Consider the following 27,692-nt stretch of genomic DNA (forward strand, 5'->3'; position numbering starts at 1 on the left):
TGGGGTTTGTTTTTTGTTGGTTTTTTTTTGGGGGGGGGAGTTGTTTGGGGTTTTTTATTGTTGTGGTTGTTGGTTTTTTGGTTGGTTGGGTTTTTGGGGTTTGTTTTTATTGTTGTTGGTTTTTTGGGGGTTGTTTGGGGGTTTTTGGGTTTTGTTGTTGTTGTTGCTGTTTTTTGTTGGGGTTTTTGTTTGGTTTGAGGTTTTTTTTGTTTGTTTGGAGGGGTTTTTTTTGTTGGTTTGTTTTTTGTTTTTTTTTTTTCCCTGCAATTTGTGTTATCCACTACACCAGGATGCTCAGTTCAGCCTGGCTTTGGACACTGCCAGGGCTGAGGGGTCATCTGCAACCTGCTCCAGGCACCTCACCACCATCCCACTAAAGAATTCCTCCTGTGCATCTATTTCCCCTTTCACTATGAACCCATCACTCCTTCCCCTATTCCTACAAATCCTGACCAAGATCCCCTTCAGACACTGACAGCTGTTCTAAGGTCTCCAAGCAATTTTCTCCAGCTTGAAAAGCCCCAACTTTTTTTTTTTTTTTTTTCCCCTTTTTCCCCAAGTCCGGAGCCCCCGCCCGCTCATCCGCTGAGCCTCGGGGACATCCCGCGGCACGAAGCGGAACTGCACCGGCACGGGCGGGCGGGAACAGCGCGGGGCGTGACCGCGTGGCCACCGTGACAGGAGCGCGGTGGCCGCGCTCAGCCCGGGGATCCCCGCCGCGCCCCGGGTCTCCCATCCACCGCCGGCCGCGGCGGGCCCTGCTTAGCTTCGCAACGCGGCCCGCCCGCCACCGCCGCGCGCGCGCAGGCGCGCTGGCCGTACGGCGGCCGGGAGGGCGCAGGCGCGGGGCCGCTCCGCCGCCCGCCGCGTAAACAAGGGCCCGGCGGGGATGCGGCGGGGTCCGGGCGGCCGCGGTGGCCGCGGCTGAGGGGCGCAGCCTTCCGGAGGTGCTTCCTCGTCCTCCCCCCCGCCGGACGGGGGTGGCGAGGGCTGTCCCGCCATGAACTTGGCCGGGCAGAGCGGCGACGCCGGCAGCGGCCATCTGCTCTTCGCCAACTTCAACCAGGACAACACGTAAGGGGGGCTGAGGGGGGCGGGCTGAGGGGGCCCGGGCCGGGGAGCGGCAGCGGCTTTGGGGGGCCCTGAGCAGGCCGGGCCGCGGGCGGGGCGTGCCGGGGTCTCCCCGGTGCCGCCCCTTCCCCCGGCGGGAGCGCCGCTGGAGCCGCCCGGTGCCGGGGCCTCGGGGCTGGAGCGGGGCCGGGGTCCGCCGCGGGGAGGAGGGCCGGGAGCAGCCCCCTGTGCCCTCCGGCTTCCTGCGGAGCCGCGGGGACGGGCCGCTCCTGCCGCGGGGACACGCGGCTCTGCTGGGGCGGGGGCAGCGTGGTGCCCTCTCCCTCCCCGGGAATTTCTGCTGCTGCCTGGGAGGCATCGCTCGCTGTTCCCTGGGGAAGGGGACGGAAGGAGGGCTCAGCTGCTCCTTGCTGATGTTCAGCCCTAGGAGGGCCCGACATGAAGCCCCAAGTCTTCCAGGACGCGCAGAGACTTCATCCAAAAGTTCCTCACAGCTGTCTTTTCATACAGTTATTTTATTGTCACCTGCTATGTTGAAGCAGTGAGACTTAAGCTTGGAGGTATTTTTATGAGCCCATGCTACTTTTGGTTTTGATTTAGAAAAGAGGCCTTTCTCTGATCCTTGAACCTGCACTTCCTTGGGCTTCGGATGGTTCAAGCTGCAAGTCTCGCAAATTACTTAATCATTGCAGCCTATTTAGATCAATTAGTGCACATTAGTTTTTATATGGGGTATTATAAAGCAGTGTTTTTAATTTAGGAACCCCCTATTAGTTGGGATTGGAGCACTGAAGTTCTTAAAGAAGGATTTGATTGTCTTAAATACCCGAGAGATGAAACTGGGGAGGGAGTAAGAACTGAAAGAGCTTGTACTCGAGAAAGGGGTTTTGCTTTAGGAAGTGAGTAAGAGGAAATGATCTCAGGTTGGCATCACAAAGCGTAGCCCACGTGTGTGGTGGAGGGTTTGTTTTTTTAACGACTTGTTCTTTTTGCAAGCAATAATATCTTGCCCTGACGAGGGAGATCTGTGCCTGTCCTCAGCAGGTCCTGGAGCATATGGGAGTTGTGAAGGTGAGGTTTTTTCTGGTGGCTGCCAAGCAGAGTTACATCACAGCAGGAGAGACTCTGCTTTTATAGGCTTTGCTGGGGGTGAAGAGATGAGCAATTGGAGCTGGATAGGTTTGAGACAAGAGACTCTGGCAGTAAATAAGTTGTGGTGAATGATGGGGGGAGCAGTAGTGCTCTGTGTGTTTGTAAGTAAATCATTATCCCTGTGTTGATTCAAGCCAGAGACTTTGCAACTGCTTTTTACATTTTTTCAGTGGGTGCCATATGGAGCTCACTCTGTCCATATAAAACATGCTCAAGTTTTGCTCAGCTTCCATTCCTTTTTTACCTATTACTGGGAAAAAAAAAAAAGTCATAATAACTAGGGGATTTGTCACCTCTTTCTTCTGCAGTTTATAAAGGTCATTATATAAGTTTTTGAAGTTCAGCTCTGTTCTCCAGTGTGGCACCTCTGCATTTTCAGTTGCACCATAGCTTTGTGGTGACCTTTGTGTACCTAAAGATCACTGAGTTGTGACCAAAAAAACCCACTGAATTTGAACAAGAGTTGCAGGTTGGCTTGAGAACAAAACCAAGACAGAAATAACAAGAAAGCAAATACAGCATAAGCTTACCTAGGTTTTGGCTTGTACACCTTGAAATCTTTCTTCAAGGAGCTTAAAGGAGTTTATAGGGAGAGAAAAGAGACACCTGGCTAATGATTTCATTCCTCAGTCGGTTGTGCTACTGCACTACTTTTCCCATTTCATTTTTGTAAATAACCAAAAAATGTTCTTTGATAGCTGGTTTGGTTTTTTGGTGGGTTTTTAAATTTTTTTTATTCTAATATCAATTGTGTCAATAAATTATGTTTTTTAAAAATATGAAGATTAGCTGATGAGAATTTTGGTGATGTATCTTTTATGTGAGGCAGACCTGGCCCATAGATCTATGCAATTCCAAGTTTTGGGTCACTTTTGTGTCATTTTTGAATATTTGTGAATTCAGGTATCTGATGTAGAAATGACAGAAATATCAAAAGGCTTCTGTTCATATTTTTGTCTCAAAATTCTGAGATTAATTTGAAAGGCCACATAATTTGAGATAAAATGAGGTGGATGATGATGATGTGGAATAATCTCTTCTTACTAACAGTATCTTAAATAAAACTCTCCAAGAAAAGTAGTAGGTATAAAACCAGTTTTGCAGATGCCTTTGTGAGCAGCTCCTCAGTGAAACACTTGTCTGATGTGGTAAGTGGCCCAAACAACCAAGTTGCATTCAAGTTCCTAAACTGAGTAGAATTTATTGGTTGTGTGCATTCTTTAAACAGAAGTTTATTTCATTTTTTTCCAGTTTCCCACCCATGATCTCTCCTAGTTTCTTGTTTGAGTGGAGAAACAAGAAGGCAGCTCTCTGAGTTTATAGTATGCTATATACTATAATATATATGCTATATATATATATATATACTATATGGAATGTATATACTATATATTCTATACATCTGAGATCACAGTTCACCAGGTGAGAGGAGCTGAAAAGAACTTATTAGGAATGACTTACACTTTCCCATGCTGGGCCTCAGTTGAAAACTCACCTGTTTTCAACTTTTACAGGTAACTGGAGCCCTTCTCCAGACAGGCAAGGTAAACAAATGTATATTCTTTCAGGCAGTATATGAAAGACAAGCTTTGTTTATGTCTGCCCAGTCAGTAGAGCTCACATCATGCTTTAAGGTGCTTCAGTAATTAGAAAAATTGCTGACAGACAAAACTGGAAAATAGATGACATGGGCTCATTGTTGTTACTACATTTAAAGCTTTTACCTTCAGCCTAATAAGTGCCAGTTCCACTCAGGCTTAACTGTCTTGCTTACCTGCACAGCAGAGCCAGTTCTTTGTGTTAGGAAAAGATGGGGCTTGTTACTGCTGAAAAGAAGATTCAAGCTAACTTTTCTTTGTTTTATGAAGATTTGGTAATTAGGTACTTTCTTCTGTAGAAAGATGAGCTTCATGATGGCTCTCAGTCTTGGGAAATTGGATTACTGGTAGTTAGAAGAATGTTGTCATCATAAAAGTTGCTGCTGCTTTTCCCAGTTGTTGCAATCCCTGGTGACTGGAGCAGATATCCTCTATCCTGCTTTTAGTCGCTTGGTTTTCCCAGACTTGGCTAATACTCATTCATGGATGCTGTGTGTAGTGACATTGTCTCTTGGAATAGTATCTGCATTATTGCAAGTGTTGTCTTGCCTGTTTATCCCACATTGCCTTAAGCTTTATTTACATGAGAGTTTTGAATTACTGGCTGTGACTGGAACTCTGCCTGAAAACACTTCACCTATAATGCAGCAGAAGCGGTTGGTTTGTGGCTTCTCTTTGATATAATGTTTTCATTAAGTAAAAACACAGAGAAGGGTATTTTCAGAAGATGTTAGTGTGCTTGTTTTGGACTGAGCCCTTTTCCCCAGTGAATCAATCATTGCACAACTTGGCATGACTGGCATTCCCTGATTGAGAGGCAGAAGCTCCAGCTTGCAGATCAAAGTGGAGCAACCCATTGGAATTCGGGTGTCCCAGCAAAACCAGGCAGTGGAAGCTTGTGGGTGGCCTCTGTGCCAGGTAGGTTTTACAGCTGCAAATCTTTAACAGTGGATACTTGGGAAGAAAAACCCAAGTACAGTTTGTATTACTTCTGGGAAAACTGCTAGAACTGAGCATAGATACGTTTATGAAAAATTAAACACCTCACAAACTCATAGAAGCTTTAAGTCTCATAAGGGAAATGGTAATGGATTAGAAGTTTGTGACTTTTTAAGCAAAGCATAACTTCAAGATCCCAAAGCTTGTATGTATCTATATAATAGGTAAAACTTTCAATATTTAAACAGTTGCACAGGTATTCTTTGGAAGTACTTAAAAATGGTGTTCAGATTCAATTTAAAAATATGCACCCACTTCCCTCCACCCACAAAAAATAACCCCACCAAAAACCTGCTTGTGAAATAATGCGAGTGGGCAGACTAGAGAAGTTTTAGTCATCTTTTTTTAAAATAAGTAATTGTGTGACAGCGTTTGGAAACAAAGTAGTCACTGCAGTTTTGAAAACAGACTCCTGATGAAAGGGGAAGAGGAAACCTTGTGTTCTGACTTCTAAGGAAAACACTGGTCGGTGCCTTATTGGCAAGGATTTCTTCAGGCTCTGCTTTCATTTATGTGTGGAGTTACACATGACACGTATCACTCCATATATTTCTTCTTTCCAATTTAATTCTGCCTTTTCGTTTCCCAAATAAATAAATTTCTTTCTACATTTTGAGCAAATGCTGCTGTCTCTATATGCACCTGGCATGCTTTGTGTCCCAGAAGCTGTATTCTCATTCCCTTATTCTGTGATGTTTGGATCTCTGTAGTAAACTGCTTGTGGTGGGAGGAACAAGGGTTAGGTGCTGAGCATTCACTCCTCTGCCTTTGTTTCTCCTAGGTTCAGGTGTCCTTCACCCGTGATCCTTGAGGACAGGAGAGCTCTCTATTCCAAGGAGGCTTTAAAGCTAAACACAGACCAAAAAAAGGAAGGACAGAGCGGTCACGTAGCTCCTACACTCAGGGAGGATAGCTGAGAGAGACAACCGTATGTTGTGTTTCTTGCTGTTGTTGCAGAGGGCACAGCAGCTCAGGGGGGCTGGTCAGAGGAGCTGTTCCTCAGTGTGTGACCATTTGGATGGGGATTTGGCCCAAGAATAGTGCTATTTACTTGGATTATGGACTTTCTGTTGTCCCAGCCGCATGTGAAGTGATGAGCAGGCGTGGTCTCCTTTTGCTGTAGCAGATTTGAGTTTTCTTTTAATACAAGAATAATGGGAAAATCTCCTGTGGGTTGTCAGAATGTTGCTGACAAAAACATTGAATGTATGAAGTTCTGTACCTCTTTTCCAAAATAATGACCTCTGATATTACAACATGCCCATGAGATGTTACAGCAGATATTTTGGAGGGGGAAGTAAAGTAAGATACATTTCCTTAGCATTATGTCTTCATTGACTTTTCTTTCATCATTATTTTTATTATTATTTTCCCCCTCCTCATCATAAGCCAGAATGTTTTGTCTGTGGAAATTTACATTGGTTTTGAAATGAGATGGAACATTAGTATAATGAGACTGTATCATAATGAAAGTAGGCTTAATTAACGAGTTATTTAAAGCAGTAATGACTTTTAGAGTCATGTTTATGCTGCAGCTGCAATTGATTTAATCTTTGAGAGAGCTGCCCTTCTTGGGAACTTTCTGATTAATGTGGAATATTTCTGATTAATAGTTAAGGTCCTCTGTGATATGGAAAGGGAAAAACTGGTTTTCTTCCTTCTATATGTATATTAAAGAAACAAAAGAAAACCTTAGGATTCTAACCCAGCTGAAAAAACTTGTTCCTAAAGAGCCAGAGAGACTGAAGCAGCTGATTTCCCACTTTAGGTGAGTGCACTTAGCGCGAGTGTCAGCATCTTCCAATGAATGCGTGAAATATCCCAGCACTGTTTGCTTGATGAGGATAGTTTTAATTATTTATGGTAGTCACTCTTGAAAATACTATCAAGATTTATGTAGTCTTGGATCAGTCTGCAGCATTATCTCTGCAAAAAGTGGATAAACACAGTTCCATAAATCATGGCTATATTGATAATTTTGGACTGAGGAGACAGCCTTCATGATGAAATAGCTCAGAGTCTACAGTCTAAAATGTGTAATAGAGGCTGCACATAATAGAGCTAAAACCCACATGTGTATAGCATAATGTTAGGGAAAAAAAAGCCATTTTAGAGAATATTTATTTTATTTTCAATTTCAGTCTCATCAGCTTCTGAAAATCAGTGATTATAAAGCATAACGCCTACGCTGTAAAAGGAGCTTCTGATAAACCACAGCAGCTTCTTGTTGGCCACTGTCTATCTGAGCAAGAGCTGAATGGCTTATTGATCATATTTCTTCCCCATATGCTTGCACATTTTTGCAGAGGTGAGGTAATTTTGGCTAGGTCCTTGTTTTGTGGATTTGGCCATTTAGATTTGGCTGTGGGGTGTCTTAAGGGCTTAAGTGTAATATCAGTGCAGGGGAAGATGGGAGATTTAAATCACTGTGATTATGCTGGTATAATTCAGCCTAGTGGGTTCTTATTACATATAAAAAGCCTTTTTCCAGTAGTTTCATATGAAGTAATTTAAGAGTACATTAAAAAAAAAAAACAAAGAAACCAACAAACCCTCCAAAAGCAAGACTGCTCTTCCAGAAGAAAAAAGGGTTATTTTGCAGTTACACTTGTACACTGAAATGGGTTTAATTATCTTGACTTGAACTGCTCTGTGTAAGCAAATAATTTTGACTTCATCACCTTGATCCTGAAATAAATAACAAAAAGCAGTTGTCATGGATGGAAAGGTCCATTCTGTGCTTCTGCATTTTGGGTTCTACTCAGTCTAATGATTTTTATCATGTACACAATTCATGTTTGCCATTGTCTACAGCTCATTTGAATGAGGCATAGTCGTAGGGCAAGAAAAATGAGCTTCCTTGCTGCTTTCAGTGGTCCTGTCAGTAAAACAGTGATTCAGCAGTACTCTGTATTTAAAGCTGTAAGTACAAATCAGGAATCAGTTCTGCCTAGAAATACAAATAGCTGCTGTGTGGGGCTCTCCATGAGGAAATCATCCTGTGTCTTTTGTGGATTGTTTATATTGCAAGGAGTCTTGTGACTCCATTTATTTTTAACTCTGTGGAGTGCTTGTTTACCTTTGCAAAGTGACAGTTTTAATGTCATTCTTTGTTAAACTTTCTTTTGAGGAAAGCAGTAGATGATACAAGAAAAGCTGACTTATTGCTTTGTTTTACCAAATTAGAGTTTCAAGGGGTTTTTTTCACATAATGTGAGTTTTTGTTGAGTTGTACAAAAGTAGTTGAGCAAAACCACTGAAGTGTCTTTGGTGATTAATCAGATGGAGACTGCTGAACATTGCTGATTTTGTCTGAAGGAAAATTAAATTCAGTATTTCTAGGGTAACTTAGAGAAGCAATCATAAAATTTTGTTGCTGCTCCTCTATCTTTAAGCCTAATATGCTTTTTTAATATCTTGGTTATTGAATCTGTGGAATTGAATCTCTTGCTTGCATGGTTCATGTTTTAATTTGAAGGTTTAAACCTTCTCAAACATAATTTCCTAACCAGATTGTGCCAGTTGTATTTTCTTCTAGAAGAGAAGGTCATATCATCCTACAGAAGTTGATTTTGTAGCTTAATTTCAGAGGGTGAACTATATAAGGAGCCATTTTTAATCTTCCGGGTATGCTGAAATTTAAAAAAGACCCAGTTTGGAGCCACAAGTGAAAATACAGAAAGAACATGAAATCTAGGAATCTTCAGCAATCATCTTCCAAATGCAGTATTAATTGTTAGTACATCTGAACTGTAGAGAATCATCTTGCTGAGTTCAGAAAGGCATTTTTGGCAGGCTGACTGGCACGGTTGGATTGCAGCCCTGTGTTGAATGACTTGCCACAGTTTAGGGTATCAAAATGTATTTTATTGGAATTTTCCTCCATGTCTCTTGGCACTAAGAAATATATGAGCTATAAGCATACTAATGCACTCCTGTAAAACTGTATTGACTGTTAATTTTCTTTATCTGTGGCATAAAAGCTTCCTCCAAAATGGGGAGGGGAAACAAGAATGAGCTATTGTCCACTGCCTTGATGTGTAAAGACTTGCAAGACAGGCTAAAGGTTTCTCTAGCTTAGAATTTAAGACCTGCCTTTGACTCTGTCTGGAAAAGCAATTAAATGGTCTGTGAGCTAAGTGTGAAAATTGAGTAATGGAGGAAAGAAGGGGTTTTAGTCAGTTTTTTAATGTTCTGCTATTGTTCAATCTGTTTAACATCAGTGACTGGCACTTTTTAGAGGGTGCCTCTGATCAAAGATTCAGTATGAGTATTTGTAAGACTGAGACCTGACAGTGGGGGTGCTAGAACATCACGTAAAGCCAGAGAAAATTAGAGTTGGCAGTCTTTAATTACTTTTTTTTTTTTTTTAATATGAAAACTCTTCTGGGATGCTTTACACTGTAAAGAACAAAAATCCCCAGACAGCCCAGTTTAAAAGGTCTTGGAGGTCACCTCTAATGATGAGGCAATGATGTAATTGGTTTGCATTACATTATTCAAGTCATCATCATCCCTCCACACTAAAGCTTTTAGCCTGTGTGAAGAAATCACCGGTGAGAATTGGGCAGTAGGTTTACTTTAGGCTGTGAACTGTCATTTCATAAATGTGAAACACATTTCCACACCCAATTTCTGTAATTCTGAAGCTTTTTGGTCTAATCAGAATTGAGGAAGCTGTCTGTGTCTGTTATGGCTTTTTTGGACAAACTTTTTATCCTTACTGAGCTAACCCAGCTGGAGGTTTAGAACTGGGTAAGAATCTCTCCAAGGGTAATCACTGCTGATGGGGTTGATGTTCCTGACTGGCTTGTTTCTTTTGCAGATCCCTTGCAGTTGGCAGTAAATCAGGCTACAAATTCTTCTCTCTTTCTTCTGTGGACAAATTAGAGCAGATCTATGAATGCAGTGAGTATCTTTTTTTTTAATTCCCTCAGATGGCTTAATGTGGGAAGAATAAGAAATGTTTCACTTTTTCACAGGTTGTTTGAACTTGGCATAAAAGGAACCTTAAGTGTAAATATCACACAAATACAGTAATTGCAAGCAGGGTAAAACTATGAATCAGTGTTCTGGTAGTAGCTATGAAAACTCTGCTTTTCTAATAATGTCCAGCCAGGTTTTAGCCAGGTTACATAGCAGCTGGGCATAAAAATAATAATTTACTCATGTGAGAGAGTGTCTTTTGGATCTTTATACTGGCTGTTGGGGCATGGAAGCACTAATATACCTTTATCAAATAAAAACAAAGCCTTAATTATATTTTTTATCCTAATATTTCCTGTTAGAATATTATTCTTTAACATGATAGTTCCAGGCTTGCTCATCCAAAAGGGTGGATAACTCAGATTCCCATAACTTCTCAATGGTGATCACAGTTGAATATGATCTGAGGTGAAATGGAGAGAGGCCTGGGGGAGAAGTGGTATCCCCTGTTGTGCCAGCAGTTTACAGACTTCCCTTTTTTGAGATGCTAATAGTCACTATGAATGCTATGCATGAGTATGCTTGCTTTCTTGTAAACTCCATGTGAGCAGGTGGTACCAATTGCTGTGATGTCAGCATCTCTAGTGGGATCCCATGACAGAGCTGTCCTCAGACTCCATTCCCAAAGTGACCTGACCCTGTGGCATGTTAAGTTTGGAAATGGGGTGTGATTCAGATCATCCATTACCTGGGATGACAGCCTGCTTCTGTACACAGTCAATGGAGAGAAGTAATTGTGAGGTTCAAATTAGGCACCTGTGGTCAGATTAAATTGTGTTGTAGCTACATCTTCCTATTTGAGTCATGGTCTGGTTGTACTGGTTAATAAGTGGCTTGGATTCCATTTTCTACCGTGGAGTTTATGTACCTGACCTCTGCAGTATGTCAGGCACTTACAGTGGCTGGCCTGGTGTCACCCCAGGAGACCCAGTGAAAAAGATTCCCTGTTACACAAGACACTGAAAAATATCCTGTGAGGTCAGCTGCACTGGCCAGGACTGCATCTTCTGGGTAGTCCTTGAGAGAAAAAGTACAGATTGGATAAAGTGCCTTGTTCAACATCTTGCAATAAGCTGATAAAAGCAGCTGGAATTGGAATTTTGACCTGCTGATTCCAGTCTTGTCTTCAGACTGTTCTGGGATGCTTGTATTGACTTAAACTCTTGGATATTTTAAGTTTTCTGAGTGTTAAGTCTGTGAAAGCTGAGCACAGAGCATGAGGTAACATTTAGTAGAATGTTTTGGGTTGGAAAGGACCTTAAAGATCGTCCAGTTCCCCTATCCCAGGTTGCTCCAAGCCCCGTCCAACCTGGCCTTGGACACTTCAGGGATGGAGCAGCCACAGCTTCTCTGGGCATCCTGTGCCTTACCATCCTCACAGGGAAGAATTCTTCCATATACTGAACCTGAATTTCCCCTCTGTGAGTTTGAACCCATTACATTTTGTCCTCTCACTACAAAAAATCCAGTGCTTTGGCCTGTGGAAGCCAGTCAGTCTGCTCAAATCAGATCGAAATATTGAGAGGCCTTCATTTTCTTTGTATGAGTCAAATAATTTTCAGTCTTGGACTTGCAAACCATGCCTGTTAAAACTTGATATGAGGGTGGAGGGCTTCCTGTGCATTGGGTACCTCCTTTCCTCAAGGAAAGGTATCTTGAGGCCTCCCAAACAACGGTGCCTCCCACTTCCCAGTTTAGTTTAAGTGGATGTAAAGATTTCTTGTGTTGAGTGAGCACTGTTAAGGACCCCTCCTTCTCTTCTGGAAGATTGATCTGCCAACTCTTGTGTAGGTGTTTAAACTAAACTGCAGAATATGCCTCAGCTGCCTTGTGTTTGAGAGAGAAACAAAAAAGATGGGAGATTTGGCTATTCCCATCACTGACTTCTCCTGTGACTGCAAATCTCCTGACTCCCTGTGCAGTTGATCCCACTGTAAAAACAAGCATTAGATTGGAGGGTGCTTTAAGGCTTAATGAATGCTTCTAATATGCTTCATGTTCTTGGATTAAAAATGGAATAAAGCCACAGCTGATCATAATCTAGCTGGCTCTAACCAGCTCTTGTCTGTGATGCTACATGCTTGTGTTTATGAAACTAATCTTGTTATTTTTTTGCTTGTTATGTGTTTTGCTTGTTCTCCCCTCACTGCTGATACTTAATTTGTTTTGCAGTTCTTTTTGTTCTTACTCTGTTTTGAATCTGAGTTTCTGGCAATGCTCAGTTGTGTAGTGTAAAGGAGATAATACTAATAGAAAAAAAAAAAAACAAACCTGAGTAACAGCATTGCTATAGGGCTTTATTGCTGCTAAACATATGATTAATTCAGGTCAGCTGAACATATAGGATGGGCAATATAGCCTGGTACCCTCTTGAATAGTTGCTGTTGGGAAGCATAAATTACTTGGCAGCTGTGAAGAGATTTTATCTCTTCTTCCTGTTAAAGGAAGACAAAGGAGCAGAGGTGCATCCTGTATTTTAAAGTGAATTTAATTAAATGCCCATCACAAAGCCTTTCTTTAAAGGTAACTGTCTGTATTATAATCTTTGTATGGTTAGACTGGAGGATTATCAATACCTTTGAGGCATTTTGCTTATTGAAAATTTTTTCTTCTGTCTGGTGGCTTAGTTGTTGATAGTGCTCTTCCCTGTGTGCCTTCCCTGCTGCCCACCCTTGCCATCAGTGCAGCATAGGACAGCACTATTTCCATATGAATCCCTGCTGCTGTTCCTCTTCTGAAATGCCAGTTCTCCCACCTGCCTGAGAGGATGACAATTCCCAGAAGCTGTGTCTGCACACTTATCCTTGGATGGGGAAAGAAGCTGTGCTCACCCTGGAGCTGGGAGCATTCAGACTGCAGGGTTTGGGTCTCTGAGTGCTGGTCTTCTGACTCTTGTAAAAGGATGTCATAATTTTGAAGGACTCCAGGCTTAGATGGAAAGCTGATAACCCAGCCTGTAAAAATATTTCAGTCTTTTATGTAGCTACTCTGATTCAAGGAACACAGACCTCTGCATTTCAAAGTCTCTGCATACATTTATTGAAGCAGATTTTTGTATTTCTTTTTCGTGTGTTTTGTGTAGTATCAGAAAAAATGGAGAACAATTCCTTGAAAACAAAGTAATTACTAAAATGCATTATCCCTGTTGCATGAGAAAATTGAATTTTCAAAGCCTCTGTGAGCAGTTATGTCTTCTCTGGAAAAGTACCATATTAAATACAAGATGTAGATAAAAGTCAATTATGTAGCGTGGAGTACTGAAAATGCAGAGTGTAAACCTGCTCCTTTTTCATAAGTAGCTTGTTTCTCTCAAAAAAATGGAGGATATTAAATATTTTGTGTTCATTTTCTTGAAATAACTGCCCAGAGAAATCACTTTGAAAGCAGACGTGTCCACACTGATGGCAGTGTCATATACTGAGAATGTTGAACAGAACTTTTTTCATGGAGTTTCTGTCACTGCTGATGGGAACAGTGCAGATTAATTACTTAATGTTCCTCTTGGCCAAAACAGAAGCCTTCAGAAGCAAGCTCTTTTGGGTTGGGTTTTTTTTGTTTTTTTACTGGCTGTTTTATGGTTTGGAATGTGTTAAGCATTGAGCTAATCCAGAAGCTGACTCCTGAAAAATTTGTTTTGATGGATCAAGGCCAAAGGCTCGAGTCACTTGTCTTGATTGGGTTCTGTAATGAAAGGGCAGGTGTAGCCAGTGGCTGTGAAAAAGCTGCAGAGCATGGTAGAACTCTCTCCAGCTTCTCACTGCCCTGAAAACTGTGTGCACGGTGTTCCTGGGGTTTTGAAGAGGAGCTTTATGGGATGGAGAGGGAGGCACAGATGCCAGGATAACTGGTGGTGGGACTTGGCCTCCTGCCAGCATGGTCCAATGATGTGCTGTGATCAGTTGCTCTGAAATTATCTTTGCCAGAGATCCTGGACTCTCCTCCCTCCTGCTGTCTCCTCACGCAGGGATTTGTGTTCCTCCTTTGCTTTCAGTGCTCCCATATTAGAAGCACTTGGCAAATCTGATGTTTTATAGCTCTGCATGAATGCTGGGCATCAGTGATTCCTGCAGAAATTGCTCTTAGGGCCTGTCAGGTAAAAGATGGTATGTGTGGAAATGCTAATTGGTGGCTGCAGCAGTCTTCTGGCAAATGAGTTTCACTAGCTTCTCTGAGTACTCTAACCTTTCTTTCTTCAATGGAAATGCCAGGAGTTTGGGTCATCAGAAACCCTTTCAAGCATAATACAGCTTTAAAAAGAAAACCCAAACACACACACACACAGAAAAAGCCTAAAAAATGTTTGCTTTCCTAATTTTTTCTGCAGAGATAAAAGAAGATCATAAAATTCTGGAATTTGACAATTTTCTGGGTCTTGTAGCTTCAGGGATTTTTTTCTGTTGGATTCTGGGCATGGGAGGTAGACACTGTTCTGAAACATAAACTTGTGTGACACCTTGGGGAGGGGGAGGGAAATCTTTGGGAACCATCACTCACTGTGTAGATTTTCTGCTTTAAAAGCCTGTCCCATGTCCCACCTTGACTCTGAGCTGTCATGGCAGAATGTTTGTGGTGTTAAGCTGTATTTTTACATAGACTGAATCTATGATTCTATGATTTTCTTAGACAGTATTTTCTGTTGATGTGCATCATTCTTCTCCCTGAAATGTCCCTCTGTATTTTTCCTTGTTCCTGTGATTCCTCAGCTGACACAGAAGATGTGTGCATTGTGGAGAGGCTCTTCTCCAGTAGTCTGGTGGCCATAGTTAGCCTTAAAGCCCCACGGAAGCTGAAAGTTTGTCACTTTAAGAAGGGGACAGAGATTTGCAACTACAGTTACTCCAACACCATCTTGGCTGTCAAACTCAATAGACAGGTGAGTAGTGGTTCTGCCTATGTGGAAATATGGGAAAGGGGTTGTGGGTCTTACTTCCTCTGCTGATTGATGTCTCTACCTTAGTGACAGAATTGCTATTTGAAATTTAGTAGTACTTTTCCAAGTGTGGCTTCTGTATGGAATCTCAGTACCTGTATTTGGTTAAGTATTTTTTGTTCTTTGTTTATGTATTTACTTGGGGAAATACCCTGATTAAGCTGGGCATGCTTTGAGTAGGAGGTTGGACTAGAGACCTCCTGAGGTCCCTCGCTGTGTGTATCATCCTTTCATTCTAAATGTGAAAGTATTTTCTCTTCAGGCCAAAATTTAAAGTTATCTATTAAGCTATTATGGTTCTAAGTGCTGTTTGCTGAATTCCTCTTAAAAATAAAATCTAAAAAATGTCACGCAACTGGTGAATTTTTGAAGCACCTGGAAGCATAGTTTGCTGTATGACTAAATTATCAGTAGGCTCTTCGGCAAGTACAGACTTCTCTGTCTTTAGCCAGTTCATTCAAACTAGAGAGAATGGCATCTGGAGGAGAAAACCTTAATGTCTGACTTTGCCCCCAAAAAATGAGTGTGGGAGGAGGGGTTTCCTGTTTAAAGTCATGAGAGAAAGAGTGGGTAATTTGATTTCTGGCACAGGGAGTTAGTGTAAAATGAGTAATGTCTAGTTAGTCATCCACGTGTAGTCTACAAAGTAAATGAGATGATGAGGAACTTAGTAAGAGTTAAAAAAAGGCCATTCACAAATGATTATGGCTAAGTTATAGGCTTTATGAATGGTTAAAAAGTCCTGTCTGTTTTCTCTGTTTAGCAAAAGCAGAAAGTCATTTCCATAATTTCCACATCTAAATTGGTACAGAATAAGAATTAAGTGAAGGTTTCTGGCTTGCTGACTTAAACTAGTAATGGGAATGTTTTCAGTTTGCACTGGTGAGGTTGAGGGAAGTGGGGTGCAGTGTTTGTGTCAAGAGCTGGATCTTGTGTATCTTCTGTCAGACTCTTACTTCTCCCCATCAGGTGGGTACAACCTCTTCTCTGCTGGAAGGTACCTACTGCATTTTGGGATAGAATTTTTTTAGGATTGATAGATCCATATGAACTCTATTTCCATGTCACTATTTTGTCCTCTTTCCCTTTTCTAGAGGCTGATAGTATGTCTGGAAGAGTCTCTTTATATACACAACATACGAGACATGAAGGTATTACATACAATCAGGGAGACACCTCCCAATCCTGCAGGTAAATGTGATGATAGAATCAGCAGAACTCTGAAAAGTGCTTTCTGTGTCAGTGTATGAGGTTCTCTACAGGGAACTGTGGTGGTGTTAATTCTGCTTTCAAATACAATAACAAATATGAGTGTTGTCTGAAAGCCTGCATGTTAGATCCAGCTGAGAACAAGTAGCAGACTCCGCATCTTCCCAGTATTTTGGTCTCCTGGGGTGGATGTGTTGAAATGTTAGGAAAAAAACAGGAGAGATAAAAGCTGGATTTTGACAGCACTTGGTATAGTTAAAGACTTTGTCAGGTTAATACTTTAGGAATCATGGCAGACATGGGGAGTTCTGCTGTTAATCAGTTATTGTAACTCTATTGGTATTCTTCCTTTTCTGTTTAATATTAAACAAACTTATGCTAAATAGTTGCATATATTGCAGGTTGACGCTGAGATTACTCATCTTTGTTTCTGTTGATTTTTGAGTTTTCTGTAGATAATTTGAGTTATTTTGGTGACATTCAAGCACAGAATCAGGAAATTTTACTGCATAAGTCTTGGAATTTTCCTGTTTCTAATCCTGTTTCTGCATCCCTTCCAGGGTTGTGTGCTTTATCAATAAACAATGATAATTGCTACCTGGCCTATCCAGGAAGTGCAACTATTGGAGAAGTACAAGTCTTTGACACCATCAATCTGGTAAGAATCTTTGAATGCTGTTTCCACCTCTAAAGATGCAGGTTTTGAAAATTACTTAATTTGCTCAGGGAGGAATTACTGGACACTTGGGTTTCTGTGCAATAGTTTGCAGCATCTCTTGCTTCACAGAATGTCAGCAAAGAAAATAAAAGTGCTAGTACTAGATTTGATTGAGTGGAATTGGGCAAATGGGTGGAACCAAGTAATTTCTATTTGAATTGTCTTCCTGCTGCTTGTACTCTCTATGTATATGCTTCAGTGATAATTTTATGTGCTTAGTTACTGGAAAAAATCTTGAAACTGTTGTCCAGAAACTTAAGACCCATATTTGCTTTGAATGTGCTTAAATATGCAGTTACTTGCAGCTTTTAACCTGTACTGTTCTAAGGTTCTATTTTATTGATTCACTGCAGAGAGCTGCCAATATGATCCCAGCTCATGATAGTCCCTTGGCTGCTTTGGCATTTGATGCAAGTGGTACTAAACTTGCCACAGCCTCAGAAAAGGTAAGGGAGCTTTTGATTGCCTTGCTAACAGTGATAAAAATCCAATTTGTCATTAAGTATTTTAAGTGTGCACAGTTCCATGTGCAAGTGCCAGAAAAGAAGGCTTACAGTTAAAATGGGAAATCTAAGATCTATTAATGATATTTGACACAATTTCCATGCTGTGAAATGTTGGATAATAAGGTTATTTAAATAAAACATTTTAATCTGGCTGTAATTAGGGCAGTCCTCTGAATGTTTCTCCCTTTAGTGCAGGATACTTAATAGAAATTAGTTGTCTTGTTTTGATGCTGTCTTCCTAATGAAAAACAAGACAGTTAAAATCCATATAGAGAGAAGTGCCTTGGTAGGCTTTGGCATGTGATGACAAATTGTTCATGTAATGTGTGTAAATTAGAGAGTCTGAAGCCTCTGCTTTTTGAGTAATAAGCTTAGACTATAAAGGTATAACTGATTGCACCTGATAAAGGCACAAAGACATCCAAGTGATTGCACTCGTGCTACTTGTCTAGCGTGCTGGTTTTCATGATCAAATATGATAAGAAGGGCTGGTTTTGATGCACAGCTTGTTCTCTGCATTAGTAGCTCCCACCTCTTGTTTCTGTACTCTTCAAACACATCCTACAAACCAGCTCCATAAATACTTCATGTAGTATCTGGGCTGCATCACAGCAATGAGTTAACAGCAAAGTGGTTTGCTGCTTCTAGTTGTGCTCACTAGATCATTCACAATGAATGAACTTGAAATGAAAAATGATCTGTTTATGTTTTTTTCTTTGCAGGGGACAGTAATAAGAGTGTTTTCCATTCCAGAGGGACAGAAACTCTTTGAATTCCGAAGGGGAGTGAAGAGGTAAAGTTCAGCTGGGTTAATTACCTGATGCTCATTCGTTATGGTTGATTTCCAGTATGTTCAGCAGTTGAGCTGGCATCCTGATTTTTTTTGCCTGTTTCATCTTCATTCATCCCTGCATGTATGCTTAGAACAGTTTTCAGCTTGAATGTTTTCCAATTTCCTTCCTTTGGACTTGACTATTCTACAAATCAATCCTGTCAGAATTGTACTCCCTCTTGCCTTTTAAAATTTATTGGTGAGGGAACTTGTTTAAAGTGGGTCACCTTTTGTAGGATACATTGTATTCTTATGGAAATTGGATGCAGTACATCTAATATTCTTACTCTCTTCTAAATCCTTCTAATGCTGTGGCCATTGATAGCCATTGTGCAATGGTGTTGTGGTTTGTGGCAGCAGTAACTCTGTGTTCTGCTGTACTTTATACAGGGTAAGACTGAGTTCAGATTTGTTACTAATTGATCCCGTATCTGGTAAACATCAGAGCTGAACAGCATTAGTCTTATGTTTGAATAGCTTCAAGAAATTATCAGAGAATTCAGAATGCTAATTCTTGAAGGGTGTTTTTTGTTACTTGCAAAGTAGTGGTGGCTTTAGAAATCTTCTTAACTAAGCCAAATAGTTTGACTTCTCTGTTTTTCTTCTCTTTTTTCTTTTTTCCCAGGTGTGTGAGCATCTGCTCATTGGCTTTCAGCATGGATGGCATGTTTCTGTCTGCATCCAGTAACACGGAGACAGTGCATATCTTCAAACTTGAGACTGTGAAAGAAAAGTAGGTTTCAAAGGGACCTTAGATTTTTTCAAGGAAAAGGATTAAAAGTTGACTGCACTCAACAGAATGAGTTCTCAAAAGTGTGGACAGACTTCTTTTGAACTTTTACTGTAAAGTAAAGGGCATAAGAAGTCACTTATGAATCAGCAACTGCAGCTGAGCTGTGTACTCTTCTCCCACTGAGTAGAAAATGTGTTTTTCTGCCAAAGAGAACTTGTCCGTCCTTCACAGAGGAGTGTGGAGCAGTTTTAACATTTTCAGTTGCATTTGTTTCACCTCTGGCATCCATGTGGGAAGAGCTATCTCAGCAATGCCTTCCAGCTGCATATAGGGGGCTTTAAAAGACACCAAGTTGTAAAATGCTCCTATTTATGATTTGAGAGGACAGTCTTAATTCCATTTCAGTGGAAGTTATTGGAAACAATGATTTTCTTACTGATAAAAAGATTAATAAAATCCTAAAACATAGTGCTTTCCAGTAGATTCTGCTCTTGTATAATGAATATTATAAAATGCAGTCTTATATGCAGAAGTATCAGTTTACAATCAAACATGCTTAAATAACAGGCTGAGGGTATTGGAGGGCACATTTTGTCCTGTAGTATAAATGAAGTGTGTTATAATTCTCAAGGGTGTTAGTTATTTCTGAAGAGAAGCAGCTGCTTAATATCTTTCAAAATAAAATGTTTTCAAGTGTTTACACACTTTCCTCCCTAAGGTGAAGGCAAAGTGGGTCACTTTTCTCTTCTGCCTTGTAGACCTCAGGAAGAGCCTACAACCTGGACAGGTTACTTTGGAAAAGTGCTGATGGCCTCAACGAGCTATCTGCCCTCTCAAGTAACAGAGATGTTCAACCAGGGTAGAGCCTTTGCTACAGTCCGTCTGCCCTTCTGTGGGCACAAAAACATCTGTGCACTTGCCACGTGAGTACAGAAATGGGGCCTGCACTCCCCACCCTGCTGGCTTGTTTGGGCTCTGGAGAGGCTGCCACTGTAAAACACAGCTTCATCTGCAGCAGAGCAGTGGCTACTTGTGATCACTGTAGTTTAAGAGCAACGTGGCAGAGCTAACACCTCTCAGTCCTGTGAGAGAAGGAGGAAAGGGCATAACATTTGGATAGGAATAGCCCATTTCTAAGTGTTGTTTAACGATGTCTTTTAATTTTGAAACAAGAATATTGAGAACAGACCCGTGGGCTTTTATGGCATTTGTTTCCATTAGTGCTAGGGGGAGTGATGGTGTATGTTGTTAGTGAATTGCAAAATTAGGCAATCCAGCCTAACCATTAAAGAAGTCTTTGAAAGCAAGTTCATATAATTCTTGTCTCTAAAACAGCGTAGCATTCATTAAAGTTAATTTTGAGGACTAAATCTAATCTTTTATTCTGTCTTCCTCAAAGGCAGGTCCCATTTGGCACAGCTACCAAAGTAATAAGCTGAGCAGTAGTAAACTTACTTTGTGGGGGTTTTATAGTTTTTATGCTAAATTGACTTCATGTCTGTGCTCTCACTCCTCTAATCTCAAAGCACCCTTTAAGCAATAATTAAGCTTTGTAACATTTCTCAAATAAGTAAATCCTTTCCGTTAGACTGTTTGTTGCACAAAGCTTGATAACAGGATGGTAACTTCTGAATCTGTTTTACTGAGTTATATGTAATTGCTTGATTCCTGTGGCATCCTGTTAGCCCCAAAATGTGGTTATGCTATAAATCTTTTACACACAGCTCTTTCCTGGGTGCTCTGTTAACAGCATTCCCTGTCCAGGAGCAAAAGTGTGGAAAATAATGCCTTAAAGTCATAGAATAATTTAGGTTGGAAAACCCTCTGAGACTGAGTCTAGCCATTAAATCATGGGAAGGGAGGAGAACATGCTTTCGTATGTTATTTAATAATTGTTTCTATAATAATCTGTTATTAAATCACTTCTGCTCTAAACCTTTCTAGAATCCAGAAGATCCCTCGTTTACTGGTAGGAGCTGCTGATGGGTATCTCTACATGTACAACTTAGACCCCCAGGAAGGAGGAGAGTGCACACTAATGAAGCAGCACAAGTAAGTCCACGTTAGCTGAGAACTGTTGTATTTTATTTCCTCTCAAAATCCAGTTTCTTCTCAAACTTAGGTCTGTTCTGGAAAAGTCTAACTTACAACAGCTCATTTCTTCAAACTCATCTTTTTCCAGACCTCTGACATGAATGAGTAACTTCAGAATCCCCCTGAGCCTTCCCTCCAAGTATCCCCTACACCAAGCACCGCTTTACCAGCAGAAACTTAACCCTGTCCCAGTGCAGGGAGGGATCAATCGCTGTTCTCTCTGTGCTCCTGTTTCCTCTTGGCACTTTGAGTTGAGTTACTTAAACAAGAATTTGAAACGTGTGGCACCGTGCTCTTCATCAATAAATGAAGTGGTTACAAACATGAGAAAGATCTTACTCTGACTTCACAGAGGGGAAACTGGCCTATGAAATTATCCCTCTTCTCTCTCTGCTGGTGTCCTTATTAAACTTCCTTGCATATAGGCCAGGCAGCTGGTGTTCTGTGATAGTACTGTAGAGCACTTGAGAAATAGGACAATGCAGTTTTTCAATGAAGGTTGGCAGGAAAAGCTAGGGTAATATAGTTAAATTACTTGATCAATCATGGAATTAAAGATAATAACTCATGATGATAATTCAGGTTTGCAGCTTCGGTCAACCTGCAGTTATGGTCAAAAATCATACATTTATCTGAACATTGGAAGACATGACCTCTGGTTACTGATGAAGTGAAGCCTCATAGAGGGAAGCTTTTACCAAGTTGTTAATCTTTGAAATGCTCTAATACTTTCTCTAAAGGGCTTTCTAGTATCTGTATAAGAAGCAACTGCTTCTGTTGTGACAGTGCTCAAGATAAGCTACAATATTGCTGCTTGGAATGGGGTGTTTTACAATGCAGTCTTGTTTTGAGTCTTCTTTTCCTACTATGAGCTACTAGGATTTAGATCCTGATGCTGTGTCAGAGGCAAACATGATGCTGATGAGTCTTCAGAAAAATACCAAGTGTTGTCAGGTGCTCTCTACCTGGGCCTCTGGAATAGAGGGACCAAGTTCCTCGTGTTGCACTTCTATATTCGTTATTCCTGCACATCAGATGAAATATTTTGCTATAAGCTGCCAGCTTAAGCTGTCTTGTGCCCAGGCAGATCACCTCTCCAGCTAACCCCTCTCTTCCTGGCAGGCTCGATGGCAGCATGGAGCCCGCCAACGAAATTCTGGAGTCTGCATCCCACGACCGGCCGTTGGTAGCGCAGACGTACAGTGCCGCTGTGACTAAAGGTACATATGTGCCTTCCTCACCCAGCAGGCATGGTAAGGAGAAGGCTGGGAATGGGGCAGGGAGCACCTCTGCCTGTTGCTTCCTTCTAGATGGCTGCGTGAGCTGGTCCACGTCCGCACCGAGCTTTGCGTAACCGCGCGTGCGAGGTGGAGCCTTGGTGAGCAGTAGGAAAAGAGCACTCGTGGTGTGCAGTAGCTTTCTGTAGATGGGCCACTTGTCTTTGCTGCTTTCTGGATAGAATTTTGTCTTGAGTTGTGGTTGATGGCTGTAGTGATAGTTTCAGTATTTGCCACATGGTTCTTGAGGCAGTTCTGCACCCAGACCTTGTAGAAAGCATCTGAATTATAGCCCTGCTCCTTTTTTTAAAGAAATTTTTTATGAAAGGTTGATAAATGCTGCTATTGTTCCTTTATGGGAACAGCGACCTTTTAGCCTGATTCACTGCTCTGATAAATCAAGAGGATGAGAACTTGGTTAATGCTGCAGCTCTCCAAGTCAGTGGAGCTTTTGCCACGTGTGGCACCCTGGTTAGTGCCTCGCTGCAAAGGGAGGGCAGTCAGCACATGCCAACGTCTGTATTGCATCAGTGGAGGCTGAAAACAGCAGCCCAAAGCTCCAGTAGGCATTGCACGCACACAGGAGTTTAATTTTGATCATGAGCTGCTCTTGGCTTGGAGAAACACAGTCATGAAACAGAGTCATGATAAAAACAAACATAGGGTGGCAGTGAAACTACTTGAAGTAATGCCTGGTACTTCAGCTCCACTCATTCACTCTGGATCCAAGCCTTAGTTTGTTGCTGCTGATTCCCCAACTCCTTGTTCCTTTCTCTGCAGCCTATACGGATGACCTGGGTGCTGTGGGTGGAGCTTGCCTGGAAGATGAAACCAACTCACTTAGATTGGACGAAGACAGTGAGCATCCCCCCATGATCCTTCGGACAGACTAAACTTGGACCTGTGAACTCACTCCTGAAGCAGAGAACACTGGCTTGACGTTTCTTGAGGAATCTCGTGTTATGCTGCTATGAACTTTGACATGAGTTGGGAGAGAGGATGACAGACTCTTAAGTCGTAGCTGTAGTTCTAATTCTATACAATTTGAAAAATATATGGTTTTCAATTCAGTGGCTTTTAATCTTGCTTATCTATTTTAGCTGTGTTTATTTTTTTTTTTGTTGCCAAAACCTGCTGTTTGTGCAGCCCTCAGAGCCTACTTAGCTTTGCATGCATTCATGTGCCAAGCAAGCATAGGAGGGGGAGAGAGAAAGAGAAGCCACTTTATAACAAACTCAAGTTTGTATTTTTTTTATATATGTATATAATATTTAGCCTATATAAGGAAGGAGTAGAGAAGTGGTTCTGGAAGCTGAGACTAGTTCTGCACTGACAAAGGTCCAAATGGTTCCCTGTGCATGGGCTTGCAGGCATACCTACTGACTGACATGCAACCTTTCAAATGCAATGGCCTGTTTTTTTGGGTTCTCCCTCCCCTTTCCTGGACCATTTTGTTAATTAAAATTCCTTCTGAATGTTGTGTATTTGTGGGACTGTTCTGTTTGTTGGGATGGAAAACTGGAAGTGTTTCCCTGCGTAAGGATATAGAATATAGAAAGTGCCTTTACAGGGAAGGAAAGGAATTGCTGCAGGAAGAAGAGCTAGAATGAGGGAAGATTGTTAGAGAATCTTGTCTGTACACCTTTGGTGCTTGGGTGTCTGTAGCCTGTGGTGGCTGATAAGCTTGTGGGCTTTTGAGAAAAGACTTGGAAAGCACTTTCTTTCTTTCCTGTAGATTGTCCTGTTTTCTTGGCAGAGTAGCAATAACCTTTTTTTATACCTTTTAAAATTATCCAAAGCAAGGATTCTGTCAGGCTGGAGGGAAGTCCCTGTAGAGTTTGGCAGCCCCACTCTCTAAACAGCCTTAAGGTTTCCTGCTAGAAGGCTCTCAATTCCTGCTTCTTCTCAGTCTGGGGCTAAGTATACTACTCTAATAGTGAAAGTTCTTGATTTTTTTTTTCAGATTCTGATGTAAATATAAATGATCTTGAAAATTTAATTTACTTCTGGGTTCTCTACTTCTACATAACAATGCTTTTCTTTCTGTTTTTTTTTTTTTTTCCCATTCCCCTTCTCATCAGAGTAGCTCTTATAGATACACTCAAGGACTGATAGTTTCTTTGGCAGTTTTGGAATAAATCCTTAACTGCCCTGACACTGACTAGGGCTTTCCAAGGCTGAGCAGTGCTGCAGACTATTTTTAGGGTTGTAACGTGCCTTCTCTTAAGTCTTGGATAACAGTTATTGAGCAAGTGATTAGTGAAGTACTTGGTGAGTGTTACTTCCCTTTGCCAGAAGGAGCCTGCTTTGCCTTCTGTGTAGCAATGTGGGTTGTTTCCTTTCCCTCTACTGACTGCTTGCAAGGAAGTAAATATAAAGAGAGGCAAGGAAATTGCAGATCTTGAGAGGAGGACAGAGGCTGAGTGCCCCAGCTATGTGTGAACTCCCTATCACAACTAGGCAGTGATGTTCTTTTAGGACTGGGTACTGTGAACAAGTCTTCCCTGGAGCAGTAGCAGGCAGTGGGCTCTGTGCCCAAAGCCCTGTGTGGGCAGATGGGCTTCCCCTGCCTCTACAAGTACAAAGAAGGTGGCAGCCCCTGCCAGGAGAGCTCTGTCAGGGAGGCTGCTGTGAGTCCTTGTCGATGGAAGGTGTTTGTACACAAGTGTGTGGGGGAGAGATCAGGCTTGTTTATTCACTGCAAACCCTTGACTGTCCTAAGTAGTTGGTTGGAGTGGCTTGTGGTGTCCTCTCCAGAACCCAGCACGTTCACAGCAAACCCCTGAGTCATGCTGAAATCTCACTTAATCAAGAGACTGATCTGGCTGACAACTCAATTCCATGGTCTGCAGTTATTTATTTATATTCTGCTTTACTGCTCTCAGCTTTGCTGTGATGTTCCAAGCTGCAGAGTGAAATACAAGTCTTGAAGTAAATATAAGCTCAGTGAGCTTTGCTGGCAAACTGAACCACCCAGGAGATGTCTTCTCATTCCAGACTAAAGCTGGTTAACATTCCTGATAACATCCTTGGAGGTTTGGCCTAGATTCCACAAGCACAGTTAGCAGTAAACATGCACCAGCAACACAGGTTTGCTAAGCACACAAGTTTTACAACTCTTGAGTGTGGCAAAGGCCATGTTACACCCCTAAATGTAATTACTAACTTTACTGTTAAAAATGGAGATCATTTGTTGTACTAATTTTATTCCCTTATTAATTTCCATACCTTATTTTCCACAGGTGAGTAGGAGAGCCCATATTCACTGTATTTGTGTCTTCCATATGCTGTAGTGTGTTCCTGCTCCTGAGCCACGCACTGTGGAATTGCTGTGTCCTACTTGGTTCACTCTTCTTAAATAGAAGCTGAAAGCCAGTTAAAAGTATCTTCTTGCTGTTGTAATGGAGAAAATCTTTTTATAGAGCAAAAATATTCATGTTCTGAGGTTAGTGACCAGCTAGTAGGGTGGAGCAGGTCAGTTCTGGTCCCCACTGGCTGTGTATTTAAGAGTGGTGACAGTAGTTTAATTGCATGAGGATATAAACTTTTTCTCAGATAAAACATGACTGATGTAATTTCCCTGTGATGGCCTTGGGCCCTCAGTAACCACCCTGTTGTGGTGTGCTACCAAAGTTAGAATCCTTTCAGGTTGGGGGTTTATCCCAGTGACACAAAGATGTATTTCTATTTTTTTTTTTTCTTTAAACATAACCAGAAATGCTGTTTGCAGCTGCATCCTCGCCTGAGTGTGGAGCATGTGATTGCACTGTTGTTCTCTGTGAATCAGGTGGTGTCTAAACATTTCTGTTCTGGTGCTCTGACAGACCCAGGGTAAGCCAAGGAGGCTCGAGCCCTGTGCTGTGGCCACAAGCTGCTGGTCACAGGATATGGGAACACCTGTGCAGTCCCTCTCAGTTTAGACTGACCTTCCTTGGAAGGACAATGTTTGTTCTGTACAGCCTGTCTCTCTCTCTCCATATGGGCTGCACTCCTTGATAGCTTTTAACTCAGTGGAGGGTTGAGGCAGAGAACTGAAACAACCAAAGCTGGGGAGGGGGGAACACTGAAAAACTTGGAATCCTAAACTCAGGTCTTAGCTTGCAGTGGGATCAGTTCCCAGTGAGTACCGTAGGGAAGGAGCTGTTTCTCTTGATGTGCAAATGGGCAGCGAGTGCAGGTCCTCGGCTGCTGTCTCGACATCTGTCTGTTTACTCTGTATTTCAAGTTCTGAGGCAGAAAGCTTTTATCTGCCCTGGTCTCTTCTTATGTCACTGTTTCCAAAATACAAGTGATAGATATGAATCTAGCAGTTAAAAGGCAGGGCCTGGCAGAGGAGGAGGAGGAAGTAGAAAGCATCAAGAGTTTGGTAAAAGCTGTTTGTTCTGGTGCCCTGTTGAACAAGACATTGGCACGAGTGCTCCCTCTGGGATCAGGTGTGTGCTTGTACCTTGCTGCTCTGGGTCCTGCACAGCGAGTTCCTTGGCTGTGTTTTACAGAGGGTGGGGGTAGAGGTGGTGGCTTTTCAAGTCTGCCTGAATGCAAATAAATACCTGAGAAGACCTTTAATGCAGTGGCAGGTGTCTGCACAGAGGGAACTTGGTCTGACCTGTGTGGGATAGTGAAAAGGGAGGCGTGAGCAGAGGAGCCCCGGGCTGGGTGAGTGCTGAGCCTGAGCACAGCACTCTTTTACATCCCATGCTGTGCTTTCTTGGCTCCAATAATGGCATTAGCACCAACCAGCATGCAGTAGGACAGTAGGATTTCTTTCCCTGTGGGTTACTGAGCTGTTCAGTATCCCCCTGGTGTGTGCAGATGCTCCACTGCTGTTTGCAGAGCGACAGGAGTCTTTGTCCAAAGCGTTGGTGGGGATTAATCACTGCAGAGGTTTGGGAAGTTTTATTCTGTGCTCCAGCTGTCCTGGCTAACAGTCAACTTTATTTAACCTGTTAATATCTGAGAGCAAGGCCTGAGTGTCTTCTCCACATGTGGAGAGCAGGCCTTTCTTTTCCTGGAATCTGCTGGCCTGTGAAAGGCTCGCAATGAAGAAAGCATGGCTCTGACTGTAAATAAATCCTTTCAGATTCCAGTTGTACAACCAAAGGAATTCAGCATATTCCTATTTTTCTAATCATGACATGCCTTCATTTTAATGCTCTTCTGACTGGCAAATCTCATCTTACACTGCTTTGAAAATAACGGGCAAGAAGTTGTAGTTCTGGCTTGCAAACAGCTGCCGTTGTGCTCCTTACAGGTGTCAGTGCTGTGGCTTTGGCCATGTGGCCGCAGGGACCCTGCATGTGTCCGACTCAGGAGTGGGGGGCTCTCCCCAAACCTGCAGCTCTGGGTTTCTGTGGGGTGTTGACTCAGCCCTGGGTCTACCTGGATCTATTTGCTCTTGCATTTGCTTCCTTACCTGGAGAAAACCCCTGCATCCTGCAGTGCTCACTGACTGTTTGGTATCTGTGTCCATAAGTGGAAAAATCTGTCTAACATTCCACCTCACCAAGTGTCTGGCTCTCACTGCTAGCCCGTCGCTCTTTGTAATTTTATAACTGCCTAAGAAATTAAATCTGTGTTGTGATAAGTA

At 42.0% G+C, this 27,692-nt stretch overlaps 1 protein-coding gene and 1 long non-coding RNA gene across 5 annotated transcripts; both read left to right on the forward strand.

The window, feature by feature from the left end:
* The first annotated feature begins 847 nt into the window (after window positions 1-847).
* WIPI2 (WD repeat domain, phosphoinositide interacting 2) lies at window positions 848-27,692 on the forward strand. Of its 2 annotated transcripts, none has more exons than XM_053957411.1 (12): window positions 848-1,074; window positions 9,646-9,728; window positions 14,510-14,679; window positions 15,831-15,927; window positions 16,506-16,603; window positions 17,017-17,109; window positions 17,892-17,962; window positions 18,627-18,734; window positions 19,493-19,657; window positions 20,679-20,786; window positions 21,951-22,081; window positions 22,886-27,692. In XM_053957411.1, exons 1-12 carry the CDS (start codon window positions 1,001-1,003, stop codon window positions 22,996-22,998), a joined length of 1,311 nt encoding a protein of 436 aa, XP_053813386.1. In that variant the 5' UTR covers window positions 848-1,000; the 3' UTR covers window positions 22,999-27,692. The 2 variants fall into 2 exon arrangements, with proteins under 2 accessions (XP_053813386.1, XP_053813387.1); XM_053957412.1 differs by having other exon boundaries at window positions 21,951-22,048.
* On the forward strand, window positions 3,637-7,228 carry LOC128796098 (uncharacterized). Of its 3 annotated transcripts, none has more exons than XR_008433725.1 (4): window positions 3,637-3,767; window positions 4,589-4,739; window positions 5,602-5,748; window positions 6,498-6,582. It is a non-coding gene; the product is annotated as an uncharacterized LOC128796098 (long non-coding RNA). The 3 variants fall into 3 exon arrangements; XR_008433726.1 differs by lacking the exon at window positions 6,498-6,582 and adding an exon at window positions 6,434-6,491; XR_008433727.1 differs by lacking the exons at window positions 3,637-3,767; window positions 6,498-6,582 and adding an exon at window positions 6,962-7,228 and having other exon boundaries at window positions 3,777-4,739.

This window comes from Vidua chalybeata, chromosome 16 (genome assembly GCF_026979565.1).
Source record: "Vidua chalybeata isolate OUT-0048 chromosome 16, bVidCha1 merged haplotype, whole genome shotgun sequence".
Lineage (NCBI taxonomy): Eukaryota > Metazoa > Chordata > Aves > Passeriformes > Viduidae > Vidua > Vidua chalybeata.

What these genes read in the sequence shown, in the direction of transcription:
- WIPI2 (XM_053957411.1), top strand. Translation starts at nt 1,001, where the DNA reads ATGAACTTGGCCGGGCAGAGCGGCGACGCCGGCAGCGGCCATCTGCTC. An exon ending in AGAGCAGATCTATGAATGCA is followed by an intron (nt 9,729 to 14,509) that starts GTGAGTATCTTT and finishes GTGATTCCTCAG; the next exon opens with CTGACACAGAAGATGTGTGC. An exon ending in TTCCGAAGGGGAGTGAAGAG is followed by an intron (nt 17,963 to 18,626) that starts GTAAAGTTCAGC and finishes CTTTTTTCCCAG; the next exon opens with GTGTGTGAGCATCTGCTCAT.